This window comes from Lepisosteus platostomus, chromosome 18, assembly GCF_059453375.1.
Source record: "Lepisosteus platostomus isolate fLepPlt1 chromosome 18, fLepPlt1.hap1, whole genome shotgun sequence".
In the NCBI taxonomy this organism is placed as follows: domain Eukaryota; kingdom Metazoa; phylum Chordata; class Actinopteri; order Semionotiformes; family Lepisosteidae; genus Lepisosteus; species Lepisosteus platostomus.
The window spans coordinates 6,536,461-6,562,742 of record NC_142628.1 but is presented as its reverse complement, the minus strand read 5'-3'; the positions used below and the strand labels follow the sequence as shown (position 1 = coordinate 6,562,742).

The window sequence follows — 26,282 nt, the reverse complement described above, 5'->3', positions numbered from 1 at the left end:
AACCTTGAAAATAATGTGAAACAATTAAAGGTCTGATTTGAAAAGAAAATTAATCCTAAAACTAAGTCTGGGTTTATTTAAGCAAAACTCTTTCCAGATCTGGTAATGTTCCTAAAAATACATTTATTTCATCTGGAGCTATTATGCATTTTCACTGTATTATTTTCTTCTGCTATACATTGAGTTCCGTTTCAGATTGGCGATTTTAAGGAGAAATTACTGCTGGTGAAAAATACAGCTGTATTTGCAATACTGTACTACAATAAAACAAAATTAAAATAGCACTCAGAATTAAAACATTTAAAGGCATGGGAATATCTCAAATGTTCCTGGAGGTCTAATTTGAGAGTAAAGCCAACTCTGACCCTAAATTTGGATTTATTAAAATAATCTTTCCTGATTATATTACTGATTATTTGGAGTAGTGGTTGTGTTTTCACTGATAAATAAGCATAGTCCAGATGTAGTTTTTTTAAATTTGTAACAGATTCTCATTTGTGGTTTGCAGATTCCAAAGTCAGGGAAAAAAGCAGAATAGAGATAAAATTCAACCCTTCGTTCAGCGCTGAAGCACCAAGTGCTCAACATCAGGTTCAACATTTTAGAAGAATGAGAAACAGTTATATGAAGACAAAGCCATGAAAATGCACAGCATCATTTCCATTGACTGTAGAAAAGAAGATGCAGGATTAAATTCTTTTTTGCACAAGGTTAGATTAAGAGGAAAAATGAAAGCAGAAAGTCTAGAAATGGAAGAAATAAAAAAGATAGTCTGTTTCTATTAAATGAACGCCCACTTCTCCCCATGCTGTGCTGAGGGATAGTAAATCAAACACCGTCACTACAGGGAGAAAAAAGTCATGCTGATTTTTTTCATCATTCACACCATGATGCTTCAAGAGCTTTGAATCATTCCAGGTTGCACTGTGATTGACTGGTAGGAAGACATTTTATCCAAGCTTTATTAAAATAACATTACCCTTCTCTACAGATAATTAGGGGCAGAAAAATTATCTAAACTAATTAAAGTGTCACGCTATGAAAATGTTACATTTTAGATTATTAAACCAAAGACTTGGAAACAAAATAGTGACATGCATTGCAGAGCAAGTTACACAACAAGAAACCGATCAAGATGCAATAGTTCCTAAACTGGTTTACTGTACGTGCAACCTAGGAGGGCTACAATGTTTCAAAATTGCTCACCTGGACTAGAACACTTCTGCTAATTTGTTCCTGCAGACCGTCTCTGAGCTGCTTTAAATCCAGTTCAAGCCTTTCGTACTCATTCCAGGAATTTTCCATTTCCTATCGGATAGACCAGCAAATGTAAAATGTAAATGTAACAGGGGAAAGAAAAGGGGGCTCAGAAGCTATTTCACAGCAACCCAAACACATTGTAAAAATAAAGCAGCTGGAGTTGCGTCTTTTAAATACACCTCATGGCTCTCACTGACAATAGTAAATATCATGACTGTTAGTTAATAGTTACTGCTTAACGTAAATGGTAACTGGAAAACAGCAGTTCCACGTCAAGTATGCACCTCAAAAAGTCTTTGAGAAATGTAAAAATGGTTCAGCTATTATAGAAAATGTGGACTAGTGTTAGGCTGTATTGAATTTTGTTTTTACATCAGCAATTTTGTTGACATGCTCAGGAAAAATTAATATTAAAATACTTGGATGACATTTCCATGGATACATTTCTGTGTATTTACAGGTACATTATTTCTGCAGATGCTAGTTTGTTGACCACACCAGGATTTCCAGAAGACAGTCCCTCTTCCTTTTTTGAAGGTCACCCCAGATGCAGGCAAATAGTGAAGACCTACACCATCCACTCACAGATTCTCCTGATTTTTTCCCCACGATGTGTATTTGGTGCAACAAATGAACAAAGTCTTAAAACGTCTTTAAGGAAAAACAACTAGACTGAAATAGCAAATATTTCATGGAAGTGGGAAGTGCAACCACTGTTCCCTGTATTAACTATACTGTATATTTACATACTGTACATATACTAATTTATTGTGGTATCTAACACTAGGCATTCAGAAATCAGAAACTGAGAAATTATACTCTGTCCTTCAGCCCGGAGACTGGTTTTCTTCCTGTTGGTAAATCACCAGCAAGATGAGGTGGATTTAAGCTCTTTGGAGCTCACCGTCGACAGCCTGGAGATCTCAGCCCTGATGTGAACCACATCTTCTTGCAGTAGCCTTTGCTGGTAGGCAATCTTTTCTGCATGAGCGGGTTGGTCTCTGTAGTGCTCCATCTGTGTGTGGGACACATCTAGCACCGATTCCAGCTTATCCTGCGAAGGAGGCGTGAACATGATCTGTCAAATCACCTATTATTTGTTATGTAAGAATATGAACGAAAGAAACGGAGTCCTTTCATATACCATAAACCATTCACACATCGGAAAAAAAAAACTCAAGAGAATTTTATTAGGGTCACTGAAAACTCTCCCACATCTCTCCCCTCCTCGGAAGAGGACAAGCATGTGGAGTCATTGGAGCAGAACATAAATTATGACAAAGAACAACTTGATTTGGATCACAGTAATCTTTCACAACTTGAATTTTGGATTAATGACATTAGCCCTTTGATTCATGGTGTCCATTAATACATTCAACACTCAAGGAAATGACCATAGGACAGTTGCTAAAGTATTGTTACTACACGTGGTGCAACAATATTGTACATCTCTTCATTGTCTAGGTTATTGTAGTGAGTTTTAAAAACACTAGTAAACATGGATTCTGGACAATATCATTCAAAGAACTTACTGTAGATTCTAAGGTTACAATGTAAGACCTTATTCAAAGTAATTAAAAAATTATATGTACAGTATTCCAATACCAAAATTAATAAAAGGAGTGTTTCATAAAACCCTTTTATTGCCAACAAAAAGACTCTTCATTTTAGTTTACATGTAAGAAGACTGGGTATTAACTACATGATGTTCTTTGTCAAAATTACATCTAATCAAAACAATAGTGAGTCAATCCAGTAATTAACACAGTACTTACCTTATCTTCCTTCAGAGTTCGGATCTTGGTTTCCAGCTCTTGAAGAATTTTGTCCTGTTCACACAACCTGCTTAACTTTACCTGAAAATGAAACAGTGATGACAGAGTTAGCAACACCTACACAACCTTGTAGTTTATACAGTACACAGTTAATGCAATTATATACTTGGGGTTACCTGCAGGTTTTTTAGGTACTGTAGCCTTTAATTCACCAATTTCTAAAGGCCTGGAACAATTTAACTATACTCATTTAAGCAATATAGATATCAATTGGGACAAAAAATTGAATATCCTTTAGCTTTCAAGGACTAGTATTCCATTCACTAAAACATTACTTTCTTAGTTGATTATTAATGATATTGTGACATTCCTGGATGTATATTCTTATTGCAGATATTCAATATAGTGTCATTAAAAGCAATCCCTATAAAACCAGTAGATATTAAGTAGCAAACAAAATATTCTTACTCTTCATTTGAAAAAAAATGTTAACTTCACTTTAATATAATACCAGTGATAACTGTCAAAGTTTATTGTATCCTGATTTCTTCATAGCAAGCAAAGATTACACATATATTCACACAGGTGTTTAACTCCATATATGACAATAAATATATGGATTGGATAGTTGATTTTTAGATGTCTTCACAGCTAGAACCACTGTCATTTACATAATGTTATACATGTAGATTTCTGACAAAGATACCAAAGTTTTAAATGAAGAGAAACACATTTGAATCACTATATAAAGCAATATACTATACTATTTACAATAGTACATCTCTTATGAATTTTTCCACTTTCTTTAAAACCAATATTCCCTTAAATATCCATGCCAGTTTTATAAAAAATACAGTGTATTATTGTGTTTATTATGTAAATAATTTATTATGTAGACTAATACAAGAAGGTTCTTATAAAATGTTAAAATGAAACAATATTACGATGAAAAGCTAGGACTTCCAACTTATTTATCTTTGAAAATAAAAAAAAACAAAAATAAGGATTACAAAGATCAAACTGAAAAATTGAACAGCTCAAAAAATAAATCCCATTGCATGTTTTTTTCTCTTTAAATTGAAAACTTGAAATACAAGCACTGGTCAATATCCTCTCAATCTTCTGCTCTTCTGTGTGACTGTTAGATCCTCCCTTATTTTTCAGATACTGCATTATTTTCCCTTCCCCTTATATTATAGTTCAGACTCCTTCCTATTGAAGCAAGTCTTTCCTTAAAGAAAAAGAATAAAACAGCAGTTTATCCATGTATCTTGCTGGCTTTATCATGCTATCAATTGTAGTCAATTTGTGGGGAATAAAATGGGGAAAGAAAATATTTCCAGTGTATTGCTGTATATTATGTGCTCTTTCTGTGGTGTTATTAACTGAAACTGACAAAGATTTTAATTCATCATATTTTGAGAACAAGCATTTACTGCTAGCTGAATCGTTGCCTCCAAATGACACTTGCTTTACTTACTGTAGGTCAAATAATGAAATTAAGAGGTACTATCAATTACTGGATTCAATTTTTAATGCTTACAGGCCAAAAGTGCACTTAAAAATAAAATCAGTTTTAGACTAAATGGAAGGCGTTTTTATACTTACATCAACATCACTTTCGGCTATTTTAACAGGTTTTGCGGATCTTTCTTTGAGACTATCACGACCCGACACCTGGAGAAGCCAAAAGTACAAGTGCTCAAAGTTATTTGGTTGATTTTTCTTTGTTATCCTGTAGCACCCAAAAGAAAAACAGCATGAAGTCACAAAAATGTATACAGTTTTATGCAAACGAATATGCAAAGGTTTAGGCACCCCAAAGTTCTGTTGATTTTCTAAGTGAAAAGAAGTTAACAACCTCTGCAGCGAACAAACAAACTTGACATATTTCTGCAAATATTAATACAAAGTTAGTATTTATTTGCTAAATTTAACAGAGTGAAAAAAATAAAACAGTAAGTGTGACGTGCAAAAGTTTCCAGTTGATCCACTAGTGTTATTTTTTTTGTAAGGTCTCAGAACTTAATTGACTCGTTAGGCCTTAATCTAAGTCAGGTGACGACAATTCCAGAGCTTAATAAATTCTCTGACTCTTCAAACCTCTCAGGGTGTTGTGCTTACACTCAACAACTATGGGCTTCTCTAAGCAGATGACTGAGGATCAGAAAATAAAGATAATTGACTCTTACAAAGAAGGGGAAGGCTATAAAAAGATATCTTAATGCTTCCTGCTTGCAATTTCCACTGTCCAAAATGCCATTAAGAAATGGAAGTTACTGGGAACTGTTGAAGTCAAGACAAGATCTGGAAAACCAAGAAAAATCTCAGAACTGCTCGTAGACTGGTCAGGAATGCAAAGCAAAACACCCAAATCACTGCAAAGGACCTGCAGGAAGGTTTAGCTGGCACAGGAGTAGTGGTGCACTGGTCCACTGTGCAGCGTTGCTTGCACAAACATGATCTGCATGGAAGAATCATCAGAAGGAAACCTTACCTGCGATCTCATGACAAAAGTCAACATCTGAACACACAACACTTAGATAAGCCAGAGGCATTTTGGAATAAAAGGGTGTGGTCTGATGAAGTAAAAATTGAACTCTTTGGTTACAATCACCAAAGGTACATTTGTAAAAAAAAAAGGAGAAACATTTGAAGAACACCTTGCCAACTGTTAAGCACGGGGGTGGATCTATTATGCTTTGGGGTTATGTGGCACAGGAAATATTGTGCGGGTAGAGGAAGAATGGATTCTACTATGTACTGTAACAACAAATCCTGGAAGCTAATGTCCCACAGTCAGTGAAGAAACTGAAGCTGAAAAGAGGTTAGATATTACAACAAGACAATGATTCAAAACATACTTCAAAATCAGCCATGAACTACTTAAAGAAATGAAAGATTAAGGTTTTGGAATGGCCTTCAAAGTCTCCAGACTTGAATATTATTGAAAATCTGTGGGTAGATCTCAAACATGCAGTGCATGCAAGACTATTCTAAGAATATCCCTGAACTAGAAGTGTTTCGCACGGAAAAGTGGGAAAAAATTCCTAAAGCAAGAACAAAAAGACTGTTAGCTGGCTACGAGAAAAGTTCGGAAGCTGAGATTTCTGCCAAAAGGGGCGTTACTGACTGATCAGGTGCCCAAACTTTTGCACTGCCATATTTACCATTTTATTTTTTTCAATCTGTTAAATTCAGCAAATAAAAAGTAACTGTGCATTATAATTAGCAGAAATATGTCATGTTTAAGTTTGTTCGCTGTAGAGGTTGTGTTAACTTCTTTTCACTCAGAAAATCAACAAAACATGTAATTTGGCCAGGGGTGCCCAAACTTTTGCATCCAACTGGAAGTTATTGTAAAAAAAACATTTTGAAATCAATCTGCTTGCCATCGCCATTTAAGAATGGTTGCACTGAAAACATATTAGCTATGAGTTTGCCGGGAATGTTAAAAAGGTATGCAATACACAAAATCAAGCAAAAGCCAACAAGAAAAAAAAGCTTTATTTTCTAAAAGCTTTAGCAGATTCTCCTGTGCAAAAAGCACGTAGGAATTTTGTGATCACTCACAAAGAGGCCAAATATCACTAAATATTTCTGTAACAGCTACAGTCACGTCTGCATTAGAGCCTTAGAGTGTTCAAGTCTCCACACAATAGCCAGAAACCTTCTGATAAAGTAATTAACACATTCAACAGTCTCTGGAGAAAACCCACTCGCTCCGTCTTCTTCAAACACCTTAAGCAAATTAAGAGCTTTATTTTGGGTTATTACAAAATATTTTGTGAAGAATTCCAGTTTTTCTGCATCAACAACAGGTTCAAAATAAACTATTCAGGGCATACATCCGTGTTTTACTCTTGGATATTTAATGGAGACTTGCCATTGAGTTGAAAATTGTTTAATTTTTTAAAAACATCATTACCTGCAAACAAAAAGGCCTATATTTTGATTATAAAGCACATGCACAATGGAACATCCTCAAAGATTAAAAATAATAATAAAAGAAGAACATCACTGCCACACGTTTGAACATCACCACAGTGTTAAGCACATACAATAGCGAACAACAAGGTTGTATCCACAGCTATGTAACTGTTCTGAAATATGGGCTGACCTTAGACAGGTATGGACAAGAAAAGTATGTGCAAAAGTTTCAAGAAAGCAATGAAATGGTCACACTTTTTATGCAGACATCCTTACGTTTAAACTGGATCGTAAACCTTGTGAAGAGTTTTGTAACACATTGTGAACCATGAGGATCAACGGTTCAATATTTTTTATCTGTTCCAAACAAAAATAGAAACATCTAGTTATAACAAAAATGTCCACTAGAAAAGCACACAAAGTATTGTAATTCTCTTCAATTTCACAACAGGCAGTTCAGGATATTGAGAACAGTATTTTTCTTATAGAAATTATGTGACAAATCCAAAAACGAGTTTTTAATAATTAGTTCTGGAGCAGTTAAGCACATTAACCACCAGAGGGCCACCTTTACACTTTCCAAAGGTATCTCATTTTCAAAAATCAATGAAAGGACTTTAAAAATCAGGTTAAATAATAACTAACAACTAATAGTATTTTGTAAAATGGGTGAAGAATTTCTGTGTTTACACTTATGACTTAAGATATTTATACTACAGTTTCAAAATCTCATATTGCATTCACGTTCTGTTGAATAAGTTGTGACATGAGAAGACAAAACAAATGCTGGTATTCCAATTTCTGTGGTGCCTGAACTTGAACACCTTTCAGCAACGTATGCAAAGAATTGTACTGGTGTCAGTTTTTTTGTTTTCTGACATGTGATCTAGTATTATTTGCACACATTTAGGTGCTCTTGGAACACAGCATTACATACAGTATATATACTATAACATCCTACTTGAAAATGCAGAAACATAGGCTCTAACTACACCATATGTTACTGTAAGAGAGAAACTTTCTTCAAAATTAAAACAGAATTGTGTCGACTTCAACCTCCCTACTTGAGCAGCAGCAGCGTTAGTGTGTGTGTGTGTGAGAGAGAGAGTTAGGAGTGAAGGCACTATAGCTGGAGCCTAGGGGTGAAAAGAAGAAATGAAAAGAGCATGAGAGGAGACTGGCATGAGTCCTCCAGGTCCCACCTTCAAGTCTAGATACTCCAGGTCCTTCTTCAGTTGCATGTAAGTATCATCAGCCTTAAGTAAGGAGTGAAGAAACAAATCAAATCAAAGAAAACAAAGCTGCAGAAACGGGTGTTAAGAGTGCTTTACTTCATTTCACTGTAAAAGTCATCAATGTTGGATTAAAAAGCCTGAAATATTATAGACCGTTAATTCAGGGTGTGTCGTGAAGAAGGCTAGATTTCTCATCTTTTGGATGAGCTTTTAGATTGACGGCACTGTTCTGTATTATAAATAGTATTATTGCATTTACATAATTCATAATTCAAGAAAAAAGCCTATTTGGAAAACCTTTAAAAACATTTAAAGTTTTTTGAAAAATAAGGGTCAAACTCACTAATTCCACTCTTTTCACATTAAATGACAAAAAGAAGATTATATTCATTTAAAAAGAAATGTTTTCCAATACTATTATATTTATTATAAAAATTAAAAGGTTTAAATATTGAGCAATAACTTGTGCCAGTTACGAAACAAAGTCCTACAAGGTGAAAGCATTTGAGTGTCTCTCAAAACAGAATACCTGCTTTCCTGACATAATGTGATACAGCCATGCACTGACAGATTGACTGGTTGCACTCAGTAGCTAAATAGTGAGATATCCAGGCTCATGTATATTACATTCTGAAGTGTGTCTATCTGTGAAGGACTGTGATATACAGTAGTCCCTCAATTGAACTGAGGGTCAATTCAATTGATGCCGTGTCCAAAACAATCAAACAAAAAGCCAAGGTAGTGTTTGGAGCTAGCTATCACAAAGGTATAAGTCACTCAAAAAGATAATTTAACATACGTTTTACTCAATTATTTGTCTTTTCAGGTTTGCATACCACCTAAAACCTTTTGTGATATATGTTATTCTTCTGTTGGAAGACAGGTAATCAAAGAATCAAAAAAGCCAATACTTCAATGCACAGCAAAGTGTATTAAATTCACTCAGACCAGCATTTGCAGAGATGCAGGAAAAAGCCTTGTTCCTTTACTGATTAGATTAGAGTTCAAGAGGTTTAAGACGGCAGGCTTGATTCAGCAGTTTTAAGCAAACAAAAAGTAGCTGTACAAGTGCAAATTGCAAAGGGACAGGGCAGTGCAATGAATTATATACAGGTGTGTATATAATAAAGCCACAGTATAAGCTAGTCTGGAGAAGGAAATGAACTACAGTATGGTTGCTATGCCCATGCTATAGTACGAAAATCAAGTCACAGTCTAACGAACAGTCAAGGAGCACGGAACAAGCCACATCACGATGCCATCACAGATGTCACAGTAGACGAGTCAATCAAGGCCCTGACCTGGAGAGTTGACTTTGTTGGCCCATTCTGCTGCTGCAGTTGGGCTATAGTGTCATTTCGCACACTGGCCATCTTAGCCTGGTGTCTCCTCAACTGAATGAGGAGCAACGTCAGCTCCTCCAGCTGCAGCCAGTTCAAGATGCCAGAGAAGCACAGAAAGGAGATTTTATTTACATCCCAGGGAGATTGTTGTTCGGCATTTACATCCACCCTCTTTCTCTTACAGTACATCTCAGCCTTTCCCTGAGGGAGAGGAGGGTGAGAACCACACTCTCGCCTCCTGTCACACCTTGAGAGCAGAGGTGCCAGAGAGCTTGTTCGCACTGCTGCTTCGCTAAGGGTGATGCGTGCCTAACCTGAGAAGCGCTTGTGTGAATTCCAGCGCAAGCCACATCTTTTTTTTGACCTCTCACGAGTCTCCAAGGTTGCTCTTCTATAAATTGATCTGCCGTGAATGCACAGTACCTCGGAATGGAATGGCACAAAAGCAGTTTTCCTCCTCCCTCAATCAACTGTCTCAACATACAGTAATTAAAAACTACTTAAAAGACACCATGTTCGTTTGCAGCTCTAAAGAGTAATATCAGGGCCTTTCTGAGGAAATTGTAGCAAAGGATCAGAGGTAACGTTCAGACCACCTTGTATACATAAGCAAAACTGACAAGTTAGTCCAATACAAAACAATTCTGTGAATAAAAAGTGCAAAATCACTTAAATCTTAACTGCTTAATTTCTTACCGTTTTCCCATGCAAACTTGGGGCGCTGACTGTATGAGTTATATATCCCATCGGTGGCATTGAGCGTCTTTCAACGTGAGCTGTCTATAAAATGACAAAGATGAGAACAGATCACAGAATCCTGCCATGCCATCTGTTTGATTACAAATCTCATATTTCTGTGACACAATCAATATCCTAAAAATAAGCATCTTGTTATTTTTTAGGTTAAATAATTAAAAAAAAAGTTCTAAGGTTTAGAGACCACATTTTAAAGCCTCATTAGAAAATCCTTACTTCTCCACTGCGCTGGGTTTATTTATTTATCTCACCCTTATTTTTAGGATGATTAGCGAAGATTTGTTCTGCTGCTTTATATTGCCAAAAGGCTTTGTTGATTTGACATTTTTACTTTACACAGGGAATTGCTAAAGCAGGACTATTGCCAAGCCTTAAAGGACACAAACAACAAGAGATTTAATTAGTTACACATAAATTATCCCAAACTTGCTTTCTTAAAATAACATTTGTTTGCTAGTAGCAAAAAACGCAACATGAGCCTATCAGATCTATTCCCATATCTGCATTTTTTGCTGCATAATAGATTTATTTAAATTTTAGATCAGAAGAAAGACAGTTGCTGACATTTAAAAAGGGCTGCTTATGGGATGGATACTTGCTCATGGCATATTTTATCAGTTCCAAATAACCTACACTTTATTGATAGTCCATGGAGGTATATGAAAATCACAAGCAAGAAACTACATTACAAGAAACAGCACATAAGCACACAAAGATAAAGGAGAGGAGGGCATTCCAAGCACAAAAATGGCCTTCATAGTTTCAAACTACCCCCTTTCAAACCCATAAAGGCTTGACCGGTGAAGGGCTTTTTACACAAGCTGCATGACAGGAAAGGAAGTGATTTGTCAGGTTCAGTGTTCCTCCCAATGCAAAAGCTTCAAAGGCTTTGATACACAACTCTTGTGTATCTTCTCTCAAACATTTTCAGTTTCATTTTATGGGAGGCTTTCCTAATTATTCAGCCAAAGTGATCATTTTTAGCTGATACTGTACATGCTTAAGCCATCTTTTTGACTCAGAACTCCCTCTAGCTTTCATAATACTGAAAAGGCTGAAGGTATATTCCAGACAAATATTATCATCCAAAATGTTTTGTTTTGACAGCTGATAGCATCTATAAAAAGACTAATTTTCTTCAAAACTACTGTTGAGATTTACCTTTTCATATAAACACAGGCATTGACCTTTTGTATTTTGTCAATGAACCAATGGCTGCCTTCAGCAAACTAATGGACCCCTGTAAAAAACTGGATATTAAAAGCTTTCGTGTCTTTTTGGTTTAGCTTGCAGTAGGGTTTCCTTCCTTTACAGGCTCAGAAAATGATTCAAACATTACCTAATGCGGTTAAAAAGATTTTTTTTTTCTTTATACTATTTCCTTTGCCTTTAAATTGTAAAAATGGATAACTAATTACAAGGATTTTCTTCTAAAACAGCCAATTATTTTACCGATTAATTTAACTTGAGATTCACAGAAGTGAATATCTTTATTAAATTCAGTAATTTTACTGATATTTTAGTGTCAATTTAACAAATAAAAAACAATTTAAGCCCTGTTGCATCATTCACTTAACAGACGTCATGACCTGTTCCATCATCACCAACGTGTTGTCTTGACAACGTGTAGAACACAGGTCGATTTAAAAGCTCTCTCGTTCTCAGATACACAGAAAGCAAGAAACCTGGCCTGCAGCTTTCCCAGTCCTCTGAGACATCCTCCACACTCACAAACACACAATGGATATCCTTCTCCAAACTGGATGTATGGGCACAAGTCTAAATTTGAATTCAAAGCTCTTCAATACTGTACATAACTGCATAGACTGTTTTAGGGGATTAATACAAATTTCTGGACAAAATTCCAGAATTTATTCAAACCGACTTGTTCTGACAATTGGTAACAAAATTAGGGTTATGTGAACAACTTTTAAAGATGCTTTCGCTCCATGACCCCAGCGGGGCCCGGCACTCACCTTGGAGATGTGGGACCGTACCCTGTGGGGGGACACCGACGCGGGGATTTCCGCAGTCGGCCTCTCGTTGAGGGGCTTGACCGTCACCCGCTCTGCAGGGGTGTGCGGCCTGCGGGGCGACAGGCTCTTGGAGGGCGGCCCGGGCGGCGGGATGTCGGAGGGCGAGGGCGGCACCGAGATGGAGCGGGGCACCTCCAGGGTCATCCTGGGGGCCCCGGAGTCCGGGTAGATGGGAGCCGTGGGGCTGCCGTGCTTGAACTGCTGCCTCTGCTGCCACTCGAACAGCTGCCACACCGTGCCTTCCTTGGAGGCCAGGCGCTCCTCTGTGGACATCCGGAAGTGACTGAGCCGGTCGTGGGCGTACTTGTAATCGCTGGGCAGGTTGCGGGGGGCCGGCGGGGGGCTGCCTGGGGGCTGCCTGGAGCTCTTTGGCAGGGTCTGATAGGTCTCCCCGGCGCTGTGGCGCTGGACGGGAGGGGTCCGCCGAGGCAGAGTCTGCTCAGAGGCCGGGAGGCTGGATTGGAAGAAAAAGGGTAAAAACAGTAAGCCCACTGCGCCCTCGAGTTTCACGCTTTATCTGACTTAAACCAGCAGAAAACCCCCGGGTAGCAACGGCTGATCATTTATACTACATTTTCCTTTCTTTCTTTTTTTTTAGTTAGGCCAAGAGCAAGTGGTAAAACATGAATGCTTAGTGCTTTACTAAAGCGTTTTATCAGACACCAGCTACAGGAAATTCAAATCTGGGTCCCAAACACAGGGGCTCATCCTGCTCGGGGACGGCAGCTCACAGGTCAACGTCTGTAAATGAGAGTTTCACGTTTACCTAAACCATTCCTCAGAACACCCTGTGAATACTGAGGCTTACTGATACTTTGTTAAAATAACACCACTTAACAGAAGAAGCAGAGATTGTGCTTATTAAGTTAGCGGGCCAATTCAAACAACCGAGGAATGAGATCTGATCCACATAAAGACGTGACCATGAGTAGCATAATACTCAACTTTACTCAACTGAGCAATGTTTCAACTAAGCTCCTAGTTCTTCCTACTTCCTCAGTAGGGCAAAAATGGTCACACAGAAACAATGTAGAGCCTTCATGTACACATTTTCAAATAATTTGTTTTAAAAGGTCAACAAATGTTTAAAATGTCTGTATTTTTTCTTAGCTCGTTACGTTTAACATTTTTCTGTTTTTGTGGGTCTACAACTGCCTAGACATTTACTAAAGGGAATTCTGTTCAGGGCGTTTGACTCAATTAAAATGTTAATGAAATTTACAGTCCCAGTTTAAGATCTGACAGAATCTTAAAACGTATCAAACAAATACCGCTGACAAATCCTAGTACCAGGATTTGAGAACTACTGCTTTTCACTTTGTTGTGTTCAATTTGTATCTCTATTTTACTGCCACTAGAGGGTATTGTTTCTTAACATTTAACAGTATTACATTTTATCAACATATGCAATACATTCATTAATTTCTGTAAATAAATTCCACTGCTCCTTTACAGCACTAAATATTAATCCCCTAAATGAGCTACTTTATAAGACATATTTCTTGTTTTCTGTGCATAGCACGACAATCTATATTAAATTAAAATGAATATTAAAAGTTATTTCACAGAATTTTTGGCTTAATAGGTTTCCGTTAGTGCTTTTCAGAATTTCAGGATATTTTTACTAAAAGATCCTTTACATACAGTATGTTATGTTCATTGTTTGGACACATACAAACTGCAAATAACAAATCACTTGAAAATAACCTGCTACAGAGCTCCAATTCAAGTGATCAAGGCTAAGGAGAGTAGCAGCAGTAAATCAGGGCAGACGTGTGGCAGACCTTCTTGCGTGCACTCAAGAATTAATTGCTCAGCAAGGCACTTAGCAGTTCATGATCTCCAGGAACGTTTCAAATTACAATCCATCAGGCTTTCTATTTTCTTGTTTCTGGGCTTTCTAGAACCCCAATCAATAATTGCATCATTACAAGATGAAGAAATTGAGCAGGAATTGGAGGATACCAACAGCTAAGGAACAATGAAGATGAGGACATTCCACAAAATGGCAAGAGGAGACCAGGAAGTCTGATGAAACGGCGTGCAAGAATACTGAGAAAGGACAGAGGTTGACAGTGTCAGAAAGTGTTAATATCAATGGTTATCTTTGCTATATGTTGAAAAGAAAGCAAAGGTATGGAGTATGCACTAACCTCTTGGGGTCTCCTTTCTGTAGTTTCACCCAGTGCTCCACCTGGGCGAGGTTGGTCTTTCTCTGAACCTGCTTTTCTGTGTTTGTCCGCGGGACAAAGCCCCTCTTGTAGACAGTGTTGCCGTTCTGCTCTGGCATTACTGAAGCGGGGGCCAGTCCGTTCCTCTGGACAGGCTGCGCACGAGAACAACCGGCCGGTTCAGGTAACAAGCCATCCACCTCGCCCACCGTGGCTGGGGACTGGACCTTACCCTTGTCCTCCAGGGTGTCCTTGCGGAAACCGTACCTCTCCTCGTCCTCACGCTCCTTGCGGATCTCCTCTCGTTTTTCAAAACCAAATGTCTCATCGGTGGGCCTCCCGGGCCTCTCCGACCCGCGCTGCTCCTCTGGCTGGGGAAAGCTCTTGCTTGAGTTGACGTGGTTGGTCTGGGGTGCTGGCTGTCGCTCTGACCTTTCCCCTTCTCTGTAATGACCAAGGGATCGCTTGTCAAACCAGGCCTACAGTTCTCATCGCATGAGCAAGCCTACTGTCAGTCACGTCCAGTCTCCGAGTTAGTCAGTACCTCAGTCGCTCATCCCAGGTGCTTTCAATCTCAATCCAACAATAAACAAGATTCCTCCCCACTGAAAACGTTTCACTCCAATCAATATATTTTTGATATTTTCCTTTTTTTATAATAGGTTTTCAATATAATTGGAAGTATTTACCTGCCAATTCGGCGTGGTTATCAAAATGGTGAGATCAATAATTATGAAGACCAAACACACAAAATGCCCTTACTAGACTAAGATAACACAAAAGCTGTTATAGAGCTTCCTTATTTTTCCATATCTGTTCATCTTTCTATATCACCCTGTATCAACCCAGTGAAGCTCAGCAGGTGTGAGCCTGGCCAGTACCTGGAAGTGAGGCTTCCTGGGAAAGCTAAGGCTACTGCTGGAGAGGTGTTTGTTTTATTTTCACATTATTATTGAGACTTCTATTATACGGGGCATATCCTAATTTCTCCTATACCTGAGCCAAAATGATTAAGTGTCTTTTCCTAACAAACCTTTTGGCACACTGGGTATCTCAAGATCTGTATAGTGGAGCATGATCAATTACTCTTCAAAATAATTTATGAGGTCATTACTCATTAAAATTCCATTCTACCCAAGGAGTAATTTCAGAAATAATCTGACCTGGCATTCCAATATTCATCCATAAATTACAGATGTTTTTTGACATTTCATTTTGAGATGACGCCCATCATGAATACAGTATACTTGATTTACAGTTTATGCCCCAAGAATTTAATCATGGAGCACCAAAGATAGAAATCCGCTTTGAAGGGCACAGATAATAAAAAACATAACAATCTTTCACAAACAGTTACAAATGCAACGCAACAGCTGTTAAGATACTTGACCTTCATATTGAAGGATTTTTCCTCCTTAATTTTCAATCAACTCATGAGCCCCTCTGGCTCTAATCTTTGAGGTGAATCTCAGTGTCTAATGTCGGCATCACACTACACGGCTTTTCCTAGGATTTTCAGTCGTAGCATTCATTTACATCATCGTAAGAAATTCACAGCGAGTTGTAGAGAGTCGCAGTGCGCGCCCATTATCGTAAGTTGTGTTGTGTGACACCCCCAGCGCCTCAGTCACAGCGCTCTTAACAGCCCCTACGACTCTCTGCGACTCACTGCGCTAAAATCAGACTGGTTTGATTTTCTCGTAGCGAGTCGCAGAGAGTCATGGGGTGGGCTTTTGTGTTTGCGACAGTCAACAGCCAATGAGCGCTCACCCGGAAGTACAATGCGTACAATGCAGCAGCAAGAAAAGGAGGAAAGCGAGTGTTTTGGACTGTGCAAACGGAGGAGAGGACTGTCGAACCTTGGAGCCAGCAAAGATGTCTGTTCGATGTTTCCTGTTTGTCTACTTTCGTAAACAAACTTTATTCTGGTGTGCTCCACATTGACTGGCTGCCAAAATGAGGCAACATCGCGGTACAATATGAGACTTGGAACAGTGATGAAAAGTCGTGAGGGAATCATGTAGTTACCCCCCCTGCGATTCAGTGAGATTCAGCAACTGCAGTCGTTAAATTTGACATGCTCTCCAATTAGAAGTCGTGTCGAGTCCTGTAGTGTGACAAGGACTTAAAGAGGACAGAGTCAACCTCTTTAATTACATATAAAACAGCGTGTGCCTACTTTTCTCCTTCCTTTCTTAATGGGGAAAAAAATAAATGTGAAAACAAATGTTAATGCTTTTTAATTTTTTCCTGTTTAGACCCAAACAGCTACATCTGTGTCAGGTCTCCTAAAAGGAATCGTCACAACCTAAACACATCCTGAGTCACCCACCAAGGTAAAAAGCAAATGAGAACTAAAGCAAATCTGAACTAAAGTAAATCTACAAGGCAGGTGCTGCAGAAGTCCCACTGAGCACTGTGATTAATTAAAAATCTTACTCTATTTCTATTTCTGTCTGGGTTCAGGTCTCAGTAATTAGAGCCTACTGTGGTGCTAGATGGCGTGCTAATTTAAAGGAAACAAGAATGGACATTTTCCTGGGAAACCGCTAGATGGTGCACGTTAATTAAGAAACAATATACTATACTATGAGGTAGCTCCTCATCCTGCTGAATAATGCACATCCAGACAAACAATACACATGACTTCTTCAGATGTCTGATGTATTTTAAGCCTTTCCTAGATCCTATCTCATTCAATCTGTTCCAGAACAGTCTAGATTCTGAGAAATGTCACATAGCGGGCTGAAAACAAACCACAAAACACAATTAAAACAGAGAAATGGAGAGTAAATGGAGTTTGAACAAGGTACAAAGTTGACAATGGTTACGCATTTCAACATTTGTAAACTCTGATTTGCTAAATGCTTTGCTTAATTACCCGTTTTAGCACTGTTGCTTTTCTGTTTTCTTCAGCTTCCCACTAGGTGAAAGTGTAATGCTAACCCTTCCCCCCCAAAAAAAACTCGAACTCCTTTCTTGTCTTTTGCCATAGCTTTACTGCATTGTTTTGTAGCACAGAATCTGAGAAACTGGAGTCAGTTCACAGCTAAATAATCCATGTAGCCAGACCGCAGTCTGCTGCAGTGATCAGATTTCCTGACAATGCACTGCCTCGGCCAGAGAAGCGCTGGACCTGCATTGTAAAGCTGCTGCTCCAGCAGCTATTTCAGACACCTACAGCAATTAGTTTGTATCGATTCATTCTAAAGCCATCTGGTTAAGCATGTAATCAGATAATATTTCTGCTGCATGTAAATAATACCAAGACACAGCATACACAATAATAAACAGGTGACATCATTAGAACAAGAATGTAAGGTTCTGAACTTGCAGGTTTCAAATATTTGTGTTTTAAATATTTTATTTACAGTGTAAGGCCATTCCACTAGATGGCACTGCACAACTTAGCTTAAAAAATATGGGGGAAAAAAAGAAGAGCGAGAGAGAAAGGGTACATGGTGATGAGTACTGTAAATCACACACACTGAAGCCAATCAAGTTTCTAAGATGCACGATGAATTAAAACAGTTTTATGCTGTATATACTGTAGCTGAAATGGTTGGCCTTTCACTACTCCTGTTAAACCATCTTGTTGGCCCACTCCTAACTTCATCACACTCAAATCACACAAATTAAAGTTCATCCTTTCAGTAAAAAGCATCTTTTTTTCCAATAATTTCTCAACTTATTTTATTACCCTTTAACATTTTGTCAATCTCTTCAATCAGTCTCACTCCCTTACATATCTCAATTTTTGCTTATGGAAGAGAGGAGGTTACTAGAGCAGAAAATTAGCATGAAAGTGCGTGGAGGTGTGTAAGGATAGGGTCAGAAAAAGACTGCAATTGGACATGTGATTGTGTTCTCAGTTCCCATTTCAGTATTTTATCCCGAAACAGATACCTTTGAAAATTCGTACATTATTATTTTCTAAAGTACAACGTAAAAACTTGATTGAGCAAACAAATCATAAAAGATAAAGCCTTTAACTAACCTTTTCAACGTGTGAGTCTGCATTAGTGCCGCCTGGTTCATGGCTCTCATCCAGCCATTCATATCTTCCTGTGTATCTGCACTGAAGTAATATGTTCGCATCCCACAATGCTCTGCCTGGGAGCCGATGACAGAGCTCTTATTATAAATGTAAGAACGCATTCCTGTATGGGTAGCCTGCAACAAAACAGAATTACATTAGTGTAAAGTGGCAGCATTTCTTTGATGAAAAAAATGTACACTAAAATTAATATAAAGTTAGAAGTAATGTTTAATCCTTTAATCATTCTTTTAAAGGTTTTACAAAAGCCTTCTTCCAAGCTTTGTTTTATCACAAAACAAATTACGTAAATGCCCCCAGGTGAAATTGCTTTCTATGTTTCACTTTTTATGCAACTTACTTTAAATCCTTGCTTATATCTTTTAATAATTTAATCTAAAAAAACTAATGCCTTTACAACTCAGAAATTGACATGTTTTGTACTTTAAATGCCAGGTTTGGTTGTTGTGTATTCATGCCACATAAAAAAGTTTAGATTTTTTGTTAATTCCCCATATTTGCATTAATTTTGCAGAAAACCTGCTGCTAGTATCTCTTTATTAAAAAAATGGCTGAGCAAGAACCCTCCTTAATTCAAACTAGTCTTATTTATAAAACGGTAAATTGTGCATTTTTGCACAAGATTACAAAATATTAATAAGTCCTACTTTACAGCTTTCTATAGCAGCTCTGAATGCTGCAAATCTACAAATTCTTATGTAATACTCTGTCCATATTTGGCACTTAGAAATCAAAACGGTCTCAAGATGTTTTGACTAAAGCTTCTTACCTCATGTCTTCATGTGTAAAGTTTGAAACAACTGGCTCTATACTAAAAAGGCATTCCCACTTTGCCACCCCGATCTCTCCCAACTAAGCAGCTGCAGTACAACTAATCAGACCCACTCCTGAAAGCGACAGGAAGTGACAGCCATGGTTTCATCAAAGGCCAGGTCAGCATTTTTACCATTCTACTGCTACAATAAAAGTGGTATCTAACCTCAGAATAGAAATCCAGTGCCACATTTCCATTTTTTAAAGAAAGTTCACCATGACATTAATCCACGTTTAAAAAAAAATAGGCAACAGAATAAGTTCTATAAATTCTATTGCTTGAACTACAGTTTTATAAAGTACAGTCTATGAACGTTTTACTGATCTGAAAAAGAGTGTAGATTGTAGATTGAACAGATGCAGATATGCAAAACAAAAAAACAAATGCCAATTTGTCTGTTGTCATGACAAAGGATATTTTTCATTATTTTTTAAATACAACCCCACCTTCTCTTCATACATATGCTACTACGGATGAAAAATTAATTCTTAGTGATACTTGGATTTCCCAAATACAATGTATGTTTTGATAGCGCAAAGTCGACTTAATCTTGTGCTGTGGTTCCAGCATGATCTCAACAGCTTCCCTTTGGAAATTGCTGAGCTTGACATCTAAAGCAAACACCCAGAGCTGACCAGACAGGCCATAGAGGAAATGAATTCTGTGAAACTCTGGACGCCTTGGCTGATGTTTAAACCAGATCTCGCACCTCCAAACTAAATTTCAACACCCTACTCTTCACCAATCTTGAAACATAACAGATTAGAGGAAACAAATGCATCTCTGATTGTGTAAAGGCATAAATCCCTTTGTTAAGGGCAGAACCTGTTATTTAGTTTCTGTGAAATAACCGGAGTGAATAAAATGACTAACAATAGATGAACTTTTCACCTCACTGTTCTACTTTAGGGCACTTGTAATATTAGAGTAGCACATTTCTGTTTTAGATGACAAAGCTACAGTATTCAGCTAAAGGACACTGAACCAGAGAGGTGATGGTCTAAGTTTTACCAGCTCTGATAAGACACTGGTGCTCCTTAAGCAAGGTCAGCACTAAATGAAAAGAAGGGGAAATCTCACATTCAAAAAGTTTCTGCCCTGATCTGCACATAATTCACATTACATCATCCACCAGGAGTACCGCGTTAACTATTCTCCAAATTCTACAAAGTAATTTAAAAGCAGAAACTGCAATTTGATTTATACTTTCCCACATCCCATGCCAAAAATGAGCAACGCAGGAGTTTACCTATTGCTGGAGGGCTTTTCATTTAATGAGGGTTTCAATGCATGTTAGTTATGAGTGAACTATGAGCATAGCTTCCTAGGTGTTCCAGAAATAAAAAAAAATGCATAATTTCTTTTCTTAATTTCACATGAAATATGAACAAAAAACAAAGACTGTGATAAAAAATAAAATTACGAATCTTTACAGTGCAAAAAATAATGAAAGAAAAAGAAAATACCTATTCATGCATGGAGGTGCCTGTATTTTTCAGGAACGCTTTCCTGGAAGAATGGGCTCTCTCCCGCAGTGCACAAGAGCAGCGGACCCAGAGGGTCAAAGGGAGGGAACAGACCAATGGGAACAAGAGAAGGACAAAGAGTTGAGCAAACAGAGAAGAGGTTGGTTATAAGCCTGCTTGTAAACAAAGTCGGCTCTCTGTGGCTCTACTTGCGGCTCTAATGCTGCGAGTGTTAGTAAGGTGAACAACACACACAAGAGCAACACCAAGCTGGGATGACAGAAAAAACTGAACTTTGGGAAAGGGGGGGAAAAACATAAGGAAATGGGGGTGCTGGCTGGGGAGGCTCTTGATTTGTTTTGCTTTGCGGTGGGGGGGGGAGTTAAAGTATTAGTCTATTCATGCAGGTAATGAAATTCAAGATTGTAAGATTTCTTATTTCATCTTAGTAACAGAATATCGCTTGAAATCTAACTACATGCTGTCCTTGTTCTCCCTCTTTTCCACTCTCTCTCAGCAAGCAGGCTGCTCAGGAAGCCATTTCCCTCTTTAAGGGATTAGGAAATAAAAACTGCTTACAGCGATTCTGTTGCCAGTTTAAGCCCATCCACTGAAAATCACGACAGACATTTAAATGTTAAACCCTTATAAACAATTTTCTAGTCAAAGCAGTTCCAGCTCATAAAATGCGATTTTAAATCTAATTTCAGAAAGGCCCAAGCAAAACAAACAGAGCTGACAACTCTGACAAGAGGTAAATAATATCTATCCTGGTGAAACTTCAGAATGCATAAAAACAGTGACATCCTGAGTGCCTGCAATAAAATTCAGTTGTTTTAGAAAAGCAAAAAATGTGTATTGTACCAATGAGCTTTGGATGCTCTAAATAATGTGACATGTACTGTAGTTCAGGAGGGTATTATAAAAGACTGAAAATAACAATATTGTGTGTGGCTAATGGAAAAGTTGCAAGGAATTCAACAGAATTTAGTAAGAATCAAATGTAAGTTTTTTATTATAGAAACAAAGTTTTACCTTGATAAAACCTGAACCAAAGAACTCAGGACAATATAATATGTATCCAAGATTCTGCAATTACCACTAAATACTGCTCAGTTTATAATGTACAATATTTCTGTCCAAAATAACTACAGTTTGTATCTCTACCTTTCTAAAGCAGAGCTCTTCTGTCTATGTATAGCAAGCACGTGCAATCTACTGTATAAAATAATTTTGAAAATAAAGTGCCTATGAGGATCTTGAACATTATGTGTTTAGTGGCACATAGTGGACAGCACTTTTGTGGAATGAAGAACTAAAACAAATCTGAACCATCACAACCAAAACCACTGCTGTTCCGGATGATGCCTCACACTGAATCATGCACTGACACATGCATACTGGAGATCTGTTAAAAAGGCCTGTTTTAGATATTTAAAACACAGCTGGCCAAGGAAGGTTGGCTTTCAGGTAGAGTCTAATTACTAACAGACAAATTCAATGAATCTTTGACACATTCGTTTTCAAAATAGGAACATTCAGGGTGCCTATCTGATCGCTTTCAGCATTCAACAGCGAATCTGGGGTCATCAGTGAAGATGACCCATCTGGTTCATAGCAAGTTGTTGCCTCACAGGATGTGTAACTGACAGACTGACAGGCACAGGGGGAGTCCAGACTCCATTACAGATCTGGGTAAATGTCTGAGCAGCTGGAAAAAACACGAATTTGTGCCACAGATGTGTAACCAATGGCTTACACAGCACTTACACAGCCTGAAAACACACTTGTTAATATAATGATACATTTGAGTTACAGCATTATTAAATGCTTCTTAAATGACTTTGGGGGCAGAAGAATCAGACAAAATGACCAACTGCATGTCAAGCCTAACAATTCTTATTGTGTTTATTCCTTCACTCATGATAACCTTTTAGCATAATAGAAACTTCAAGACATGAGTATACAGAAAGCGCCACCTTATGTTATAGCAACCAAAGCTTAGCTGTCCAGGAATTAGCCAGTCAAAGCCAAGCAATTACTGCAAAATTAATTAAACTGCAGCCATCTGTCCGATGAAACAAAGAAAAAAATGCATAATTTCTAAACAGCAAAAATACGCTTATCATCTGGTATAATCATTTATACATTAAAAAGAATAATGTTCTGAAGACCACTTAAATCAACTGATTTAGCTAGTTTTTGAGTATGATCAAAAGCTAGAAAATGTATCTACAGTCAGAGCTTTACTTTTTTTACAAAACGAAAAATATGAATGGAAGTACTTCTGATGGGTTTCTCAAATATACAACAAAATAATTGTGCACAAAGCAGGAAAAACACGTTTGTCATTCTTTGAAATTCACTTTTAAGTTTTGCATTTCTATTAATCCAGCACCTCTAAATCCATTTCCAGCTGTTCTCACAATATAAACAATAAATCACATTTATAACACAGGAATCCATGTCAGTCTAGAAAAGAGACAAAGACAATATTATTGTCATAAAAGGGTCAATTTAAGTACCTCAAACGTATTTAAAGGGTAAATGTTTTTGGAGCAATATTAACTTTCTAACAGCTTTGTATATATATCATTTAAAGAGCTTTTTGCTTTTTTTATTCAGGCAAATTCGATTTTATGTTCAATAGCTCTTCTCTTTGTTGTGGACACTAATGGTCTAATGGAGTTGAGGTGAAAGTGAGGACCACTTAATGATACATCTAATTGTAAAGTGACACTTCAGCTGGAAACACAATTGGAATTCTGTCAGATTTGTGGTTCCACTGTCCTGTTCAATCCATTAATTGTGACAATGATAAATACAGCACCGTGACACTTCACATATAGCACAGACAGTCAACACACTGCAGAAAGAAACTGGACGTATTAAGTCGGTGCACATGTAGTCTTTTTTCCCCCAACACAATCAATACATTATGAACTAGAACAGCCAGTCTATATTTCAGAGCTGAAAAAAATCAAAAGCAAATGTCAATTATTTGTGACGAGTCTGGATGTTGAAGCTCCGGTGAAGGTGAACATCAGGTGGCGTCAGGTGGCCAGCTCCACCAATTTCAGACCAGTTAGGGTTGCCAAAATCCAATTGCCCGAATGAGGAACAAGAGTTGAATCATGTTGTACACATAAAAAAACACATTCAATGTAAACTACTTACAGCTTTGACCACTTCTCCTCTGTGAATTGCTATAACCATTGGAACATATTTCTTCATGGATTCTCAAGCTTGTTAACAGTTCTTCTCGTGATAAACACCATTAAATCCCATACGGAGGACGGTAGTTATCTTTATCACCCCAATATTAAACTTGGCACAATTAAGTACAGACAATTCTTGATTTACATGGCACATCCATTCCTGAAAAGTGCTGTGTAAATCAAAAACTCATAGTTGCAAACAAATTCCCCACACGAAAACATGTAAATAACTCCCAAATAAAAAGTCACATTTATATAAGATACTTGTATAATTGCATTAAAGGTCATTTTAAACTAAATGTTTGTTCAAGTTTAACAATTTCATGACAGTTGTTAGTGGTGGTCAGGATCTAGTAGTGATCTAGAAATAGTCACATGTCCAATCGTGCATCTTGAATGCACAACGATCTTTGGTCTATTTAGTCTCACTGAGCCTTTTAAATGCCATATTTCAAAGTCTCATAAGTTACATTTCAAACATATAACCTTGCTTAGGATTTTAGATTTATTTTGGGATGGAATAACCAAAGCAGACTGCCCAGCTGTTTGTGTGTCCCTCAACCGATACTATTTATCCCCCAGCAAATATGATCACAAACACTCCGTCCAGTTGCATGATTCTGACTGTAGCCAAGCATGTTAAAGCGAGAACTAATCTGTTCTAAACTAAGATTTTTGAGGTGTGTTCAATTAAAAACAAATTAGGAGCCTGTAAATCGAGAAATACCCGTACTGTTAAATCTTTTTCACTCTGCAAGGCTGTCTCCATTTTCTGAACCAGCCCTCTCCTCATCTTTAATGATTAATCTCCTCAGAAAAACTGCCATCTGAAGGGTTGACTCTGAGCAAGGCAAGCCAAATTGCGCTCAATGTTGTTTTGTTTTCTGGCATCATTAGACAACCACACATGAGTGCCACCTAGTGCTTATTTGCAAATAATGTCTTGAACGGAAAAATAAGGGTAACTGGAGAATGGCAGGTTTGCCGGTCATGGGTGGATACAGTGTTTTTAGGACATGTGAACATGGCATCTGACATGGGAGAAACGATTCTTAAAACTAAAATTGATATGGGACTGTTGGCAACCCTAAAACCAGCAAGGCTAGGTCAACACTTCTACCGTAACAGAAATGTTTTACGTGAATTTTAGACATATAATCGCTCCTAGGGGTTAAAAAAACACGCAGGGCATATTAAGAACCATACCTTGAATGCATATTTGCGGCTGATATGGTCTTCTGGTTCCACTGGAGAAACCACGTAGCTGGGCAAAGGAATGCTGCCAAGGACAGCTTCTTCTCTACTGTCTGCGTGCAATGAAAAATGATGCATCATCCCCTCCCAAATCATTTATCCCAAATCAGCCTCCCAGTGAAGCAGTGATATCGCAGCACAGTCAGGGGGTTTCACATAACAAAATAAATCACTTTTTTTGCTTGGGCATTGTGTGCACATGCCAGAGGGGTAGATTAAAGTGTAATTGGTTAAAAATAATTCAAGGTTCTTCCAAGGGGACATTCCACAGATGGTGCCAGCACTTTTATCTCTGTGCTGGGGTTAGAAGAGCACAATGGCAGCCGGAAGAGCTGAACAGTGAAAACGCAATCGCCCCTTCACTTAATGCTGCACTCTGTAACACACTTCAAACTGTGGCATGTCATGAAAGTCCTCACATACCATCTCAGTGAGGTAATAAAGGCTGTCAGGTAGGGACCTTCAGATGGAATAATTAACACTACTTGTGGGAAAGCAGATTAATCACAGTCAGGGACTAATTAGGATATCTAATATCACAACACCTCTAATGTACATGTTACCTTATTTTGTTTGCTTTCTGTGATACATAAATCCATATTAAACATCATAGTGCATACTGTACCATTCAAAAGCATATATTTCAGCAGCCTGAAGACATTTAAACAACAACATCATTTAAATCACTAATAACTCATATCTGCATTTTGGTCCAAGATTTCATTTTACTTAGTGACCCCAAGAAGAAGAAACTCATTGAATAAACCAAACTGGAAGAATGTACTTCAGTGCACTTCACCTTAGCTATAACTTTATAGGAAGAATTGATGTCCAGAAATACAGACAAGATATAATGTACAGTACAAACAAGATAGCTTCGCAAAATCTAAAAAAATATCACCCCGAATACACCAGTAATTAACATTTTTACATAGTGGATGCTGAAATATACCCATAATTTCTTCAC

At 37.8% G+C, this 26,282-nt stretch overlaps 1 protein-coding gene across 18 annotated transcripts in view; it reads right to left on the bottom strand.

Annotated features, from left to right (window-relative positions):
* The window catches only part of plekha7b (pleckstrin homology domain containing A7b), a 125,428-nt gene that overhangs the window by 18,631 nt on the left and 80,515 nt on the right, over positions 1–26,282 (bottom strand). For 9 of the 18 annotated variants that reach the window (XM_088611219.1, XM_088611224.1, XM_088611220.1 and 6 more), the window contains 12 exons: positions 25,268–25,368; positions 18,504–18,679; positions 14,489–14,950; positions 12,276–12,789; positions 10,240–10,323; positions 9,502–9,624; positions 8,168–8,221; positions 7,242–7,322; positions 4,644–4,712; positions 3,036–3,116; positions 2,165–2,314; positions 1,207–1,308 (listed from right to left, as the gene is read on the bottom strand). In XM_088611219.1, the coding sequence (XP_088467345.1) occupies positions 1,207–1,308; positions 2,165–2,314; positions 3,036–3,116; positions 4,644–4,712; positions 7,242–7,322; positions 8,168–8,221; positions 9,502–9,624; positions 10,240–10,323; positions 12,276–12,789; positions 14,489–14,950; positions 18,504–18,679; positions 25,268–25,368 (1,997 nt within the window). Of the gene's footprint in view, positions 1–1,206; positions 1,309–2,164; positions 2,315–3,035; positions 3,117–4,643; positions 4,713–7,241; positions 7,323–8,167; positions 8,222–9,501; positions 9,625–10,239; positions 10,324–12,275; positions 12,790–14,488; positions 14,951–18,503; positions 18,680–20,843; positions 23,237–25,267; positions 25,369–26,282 lie in introns of those variants that run through there. The other 9 variants (XM_088611230.1, XM_088611232.1, XM_088611222.1 and 6 more) reach the window with 8 other exon arrangements.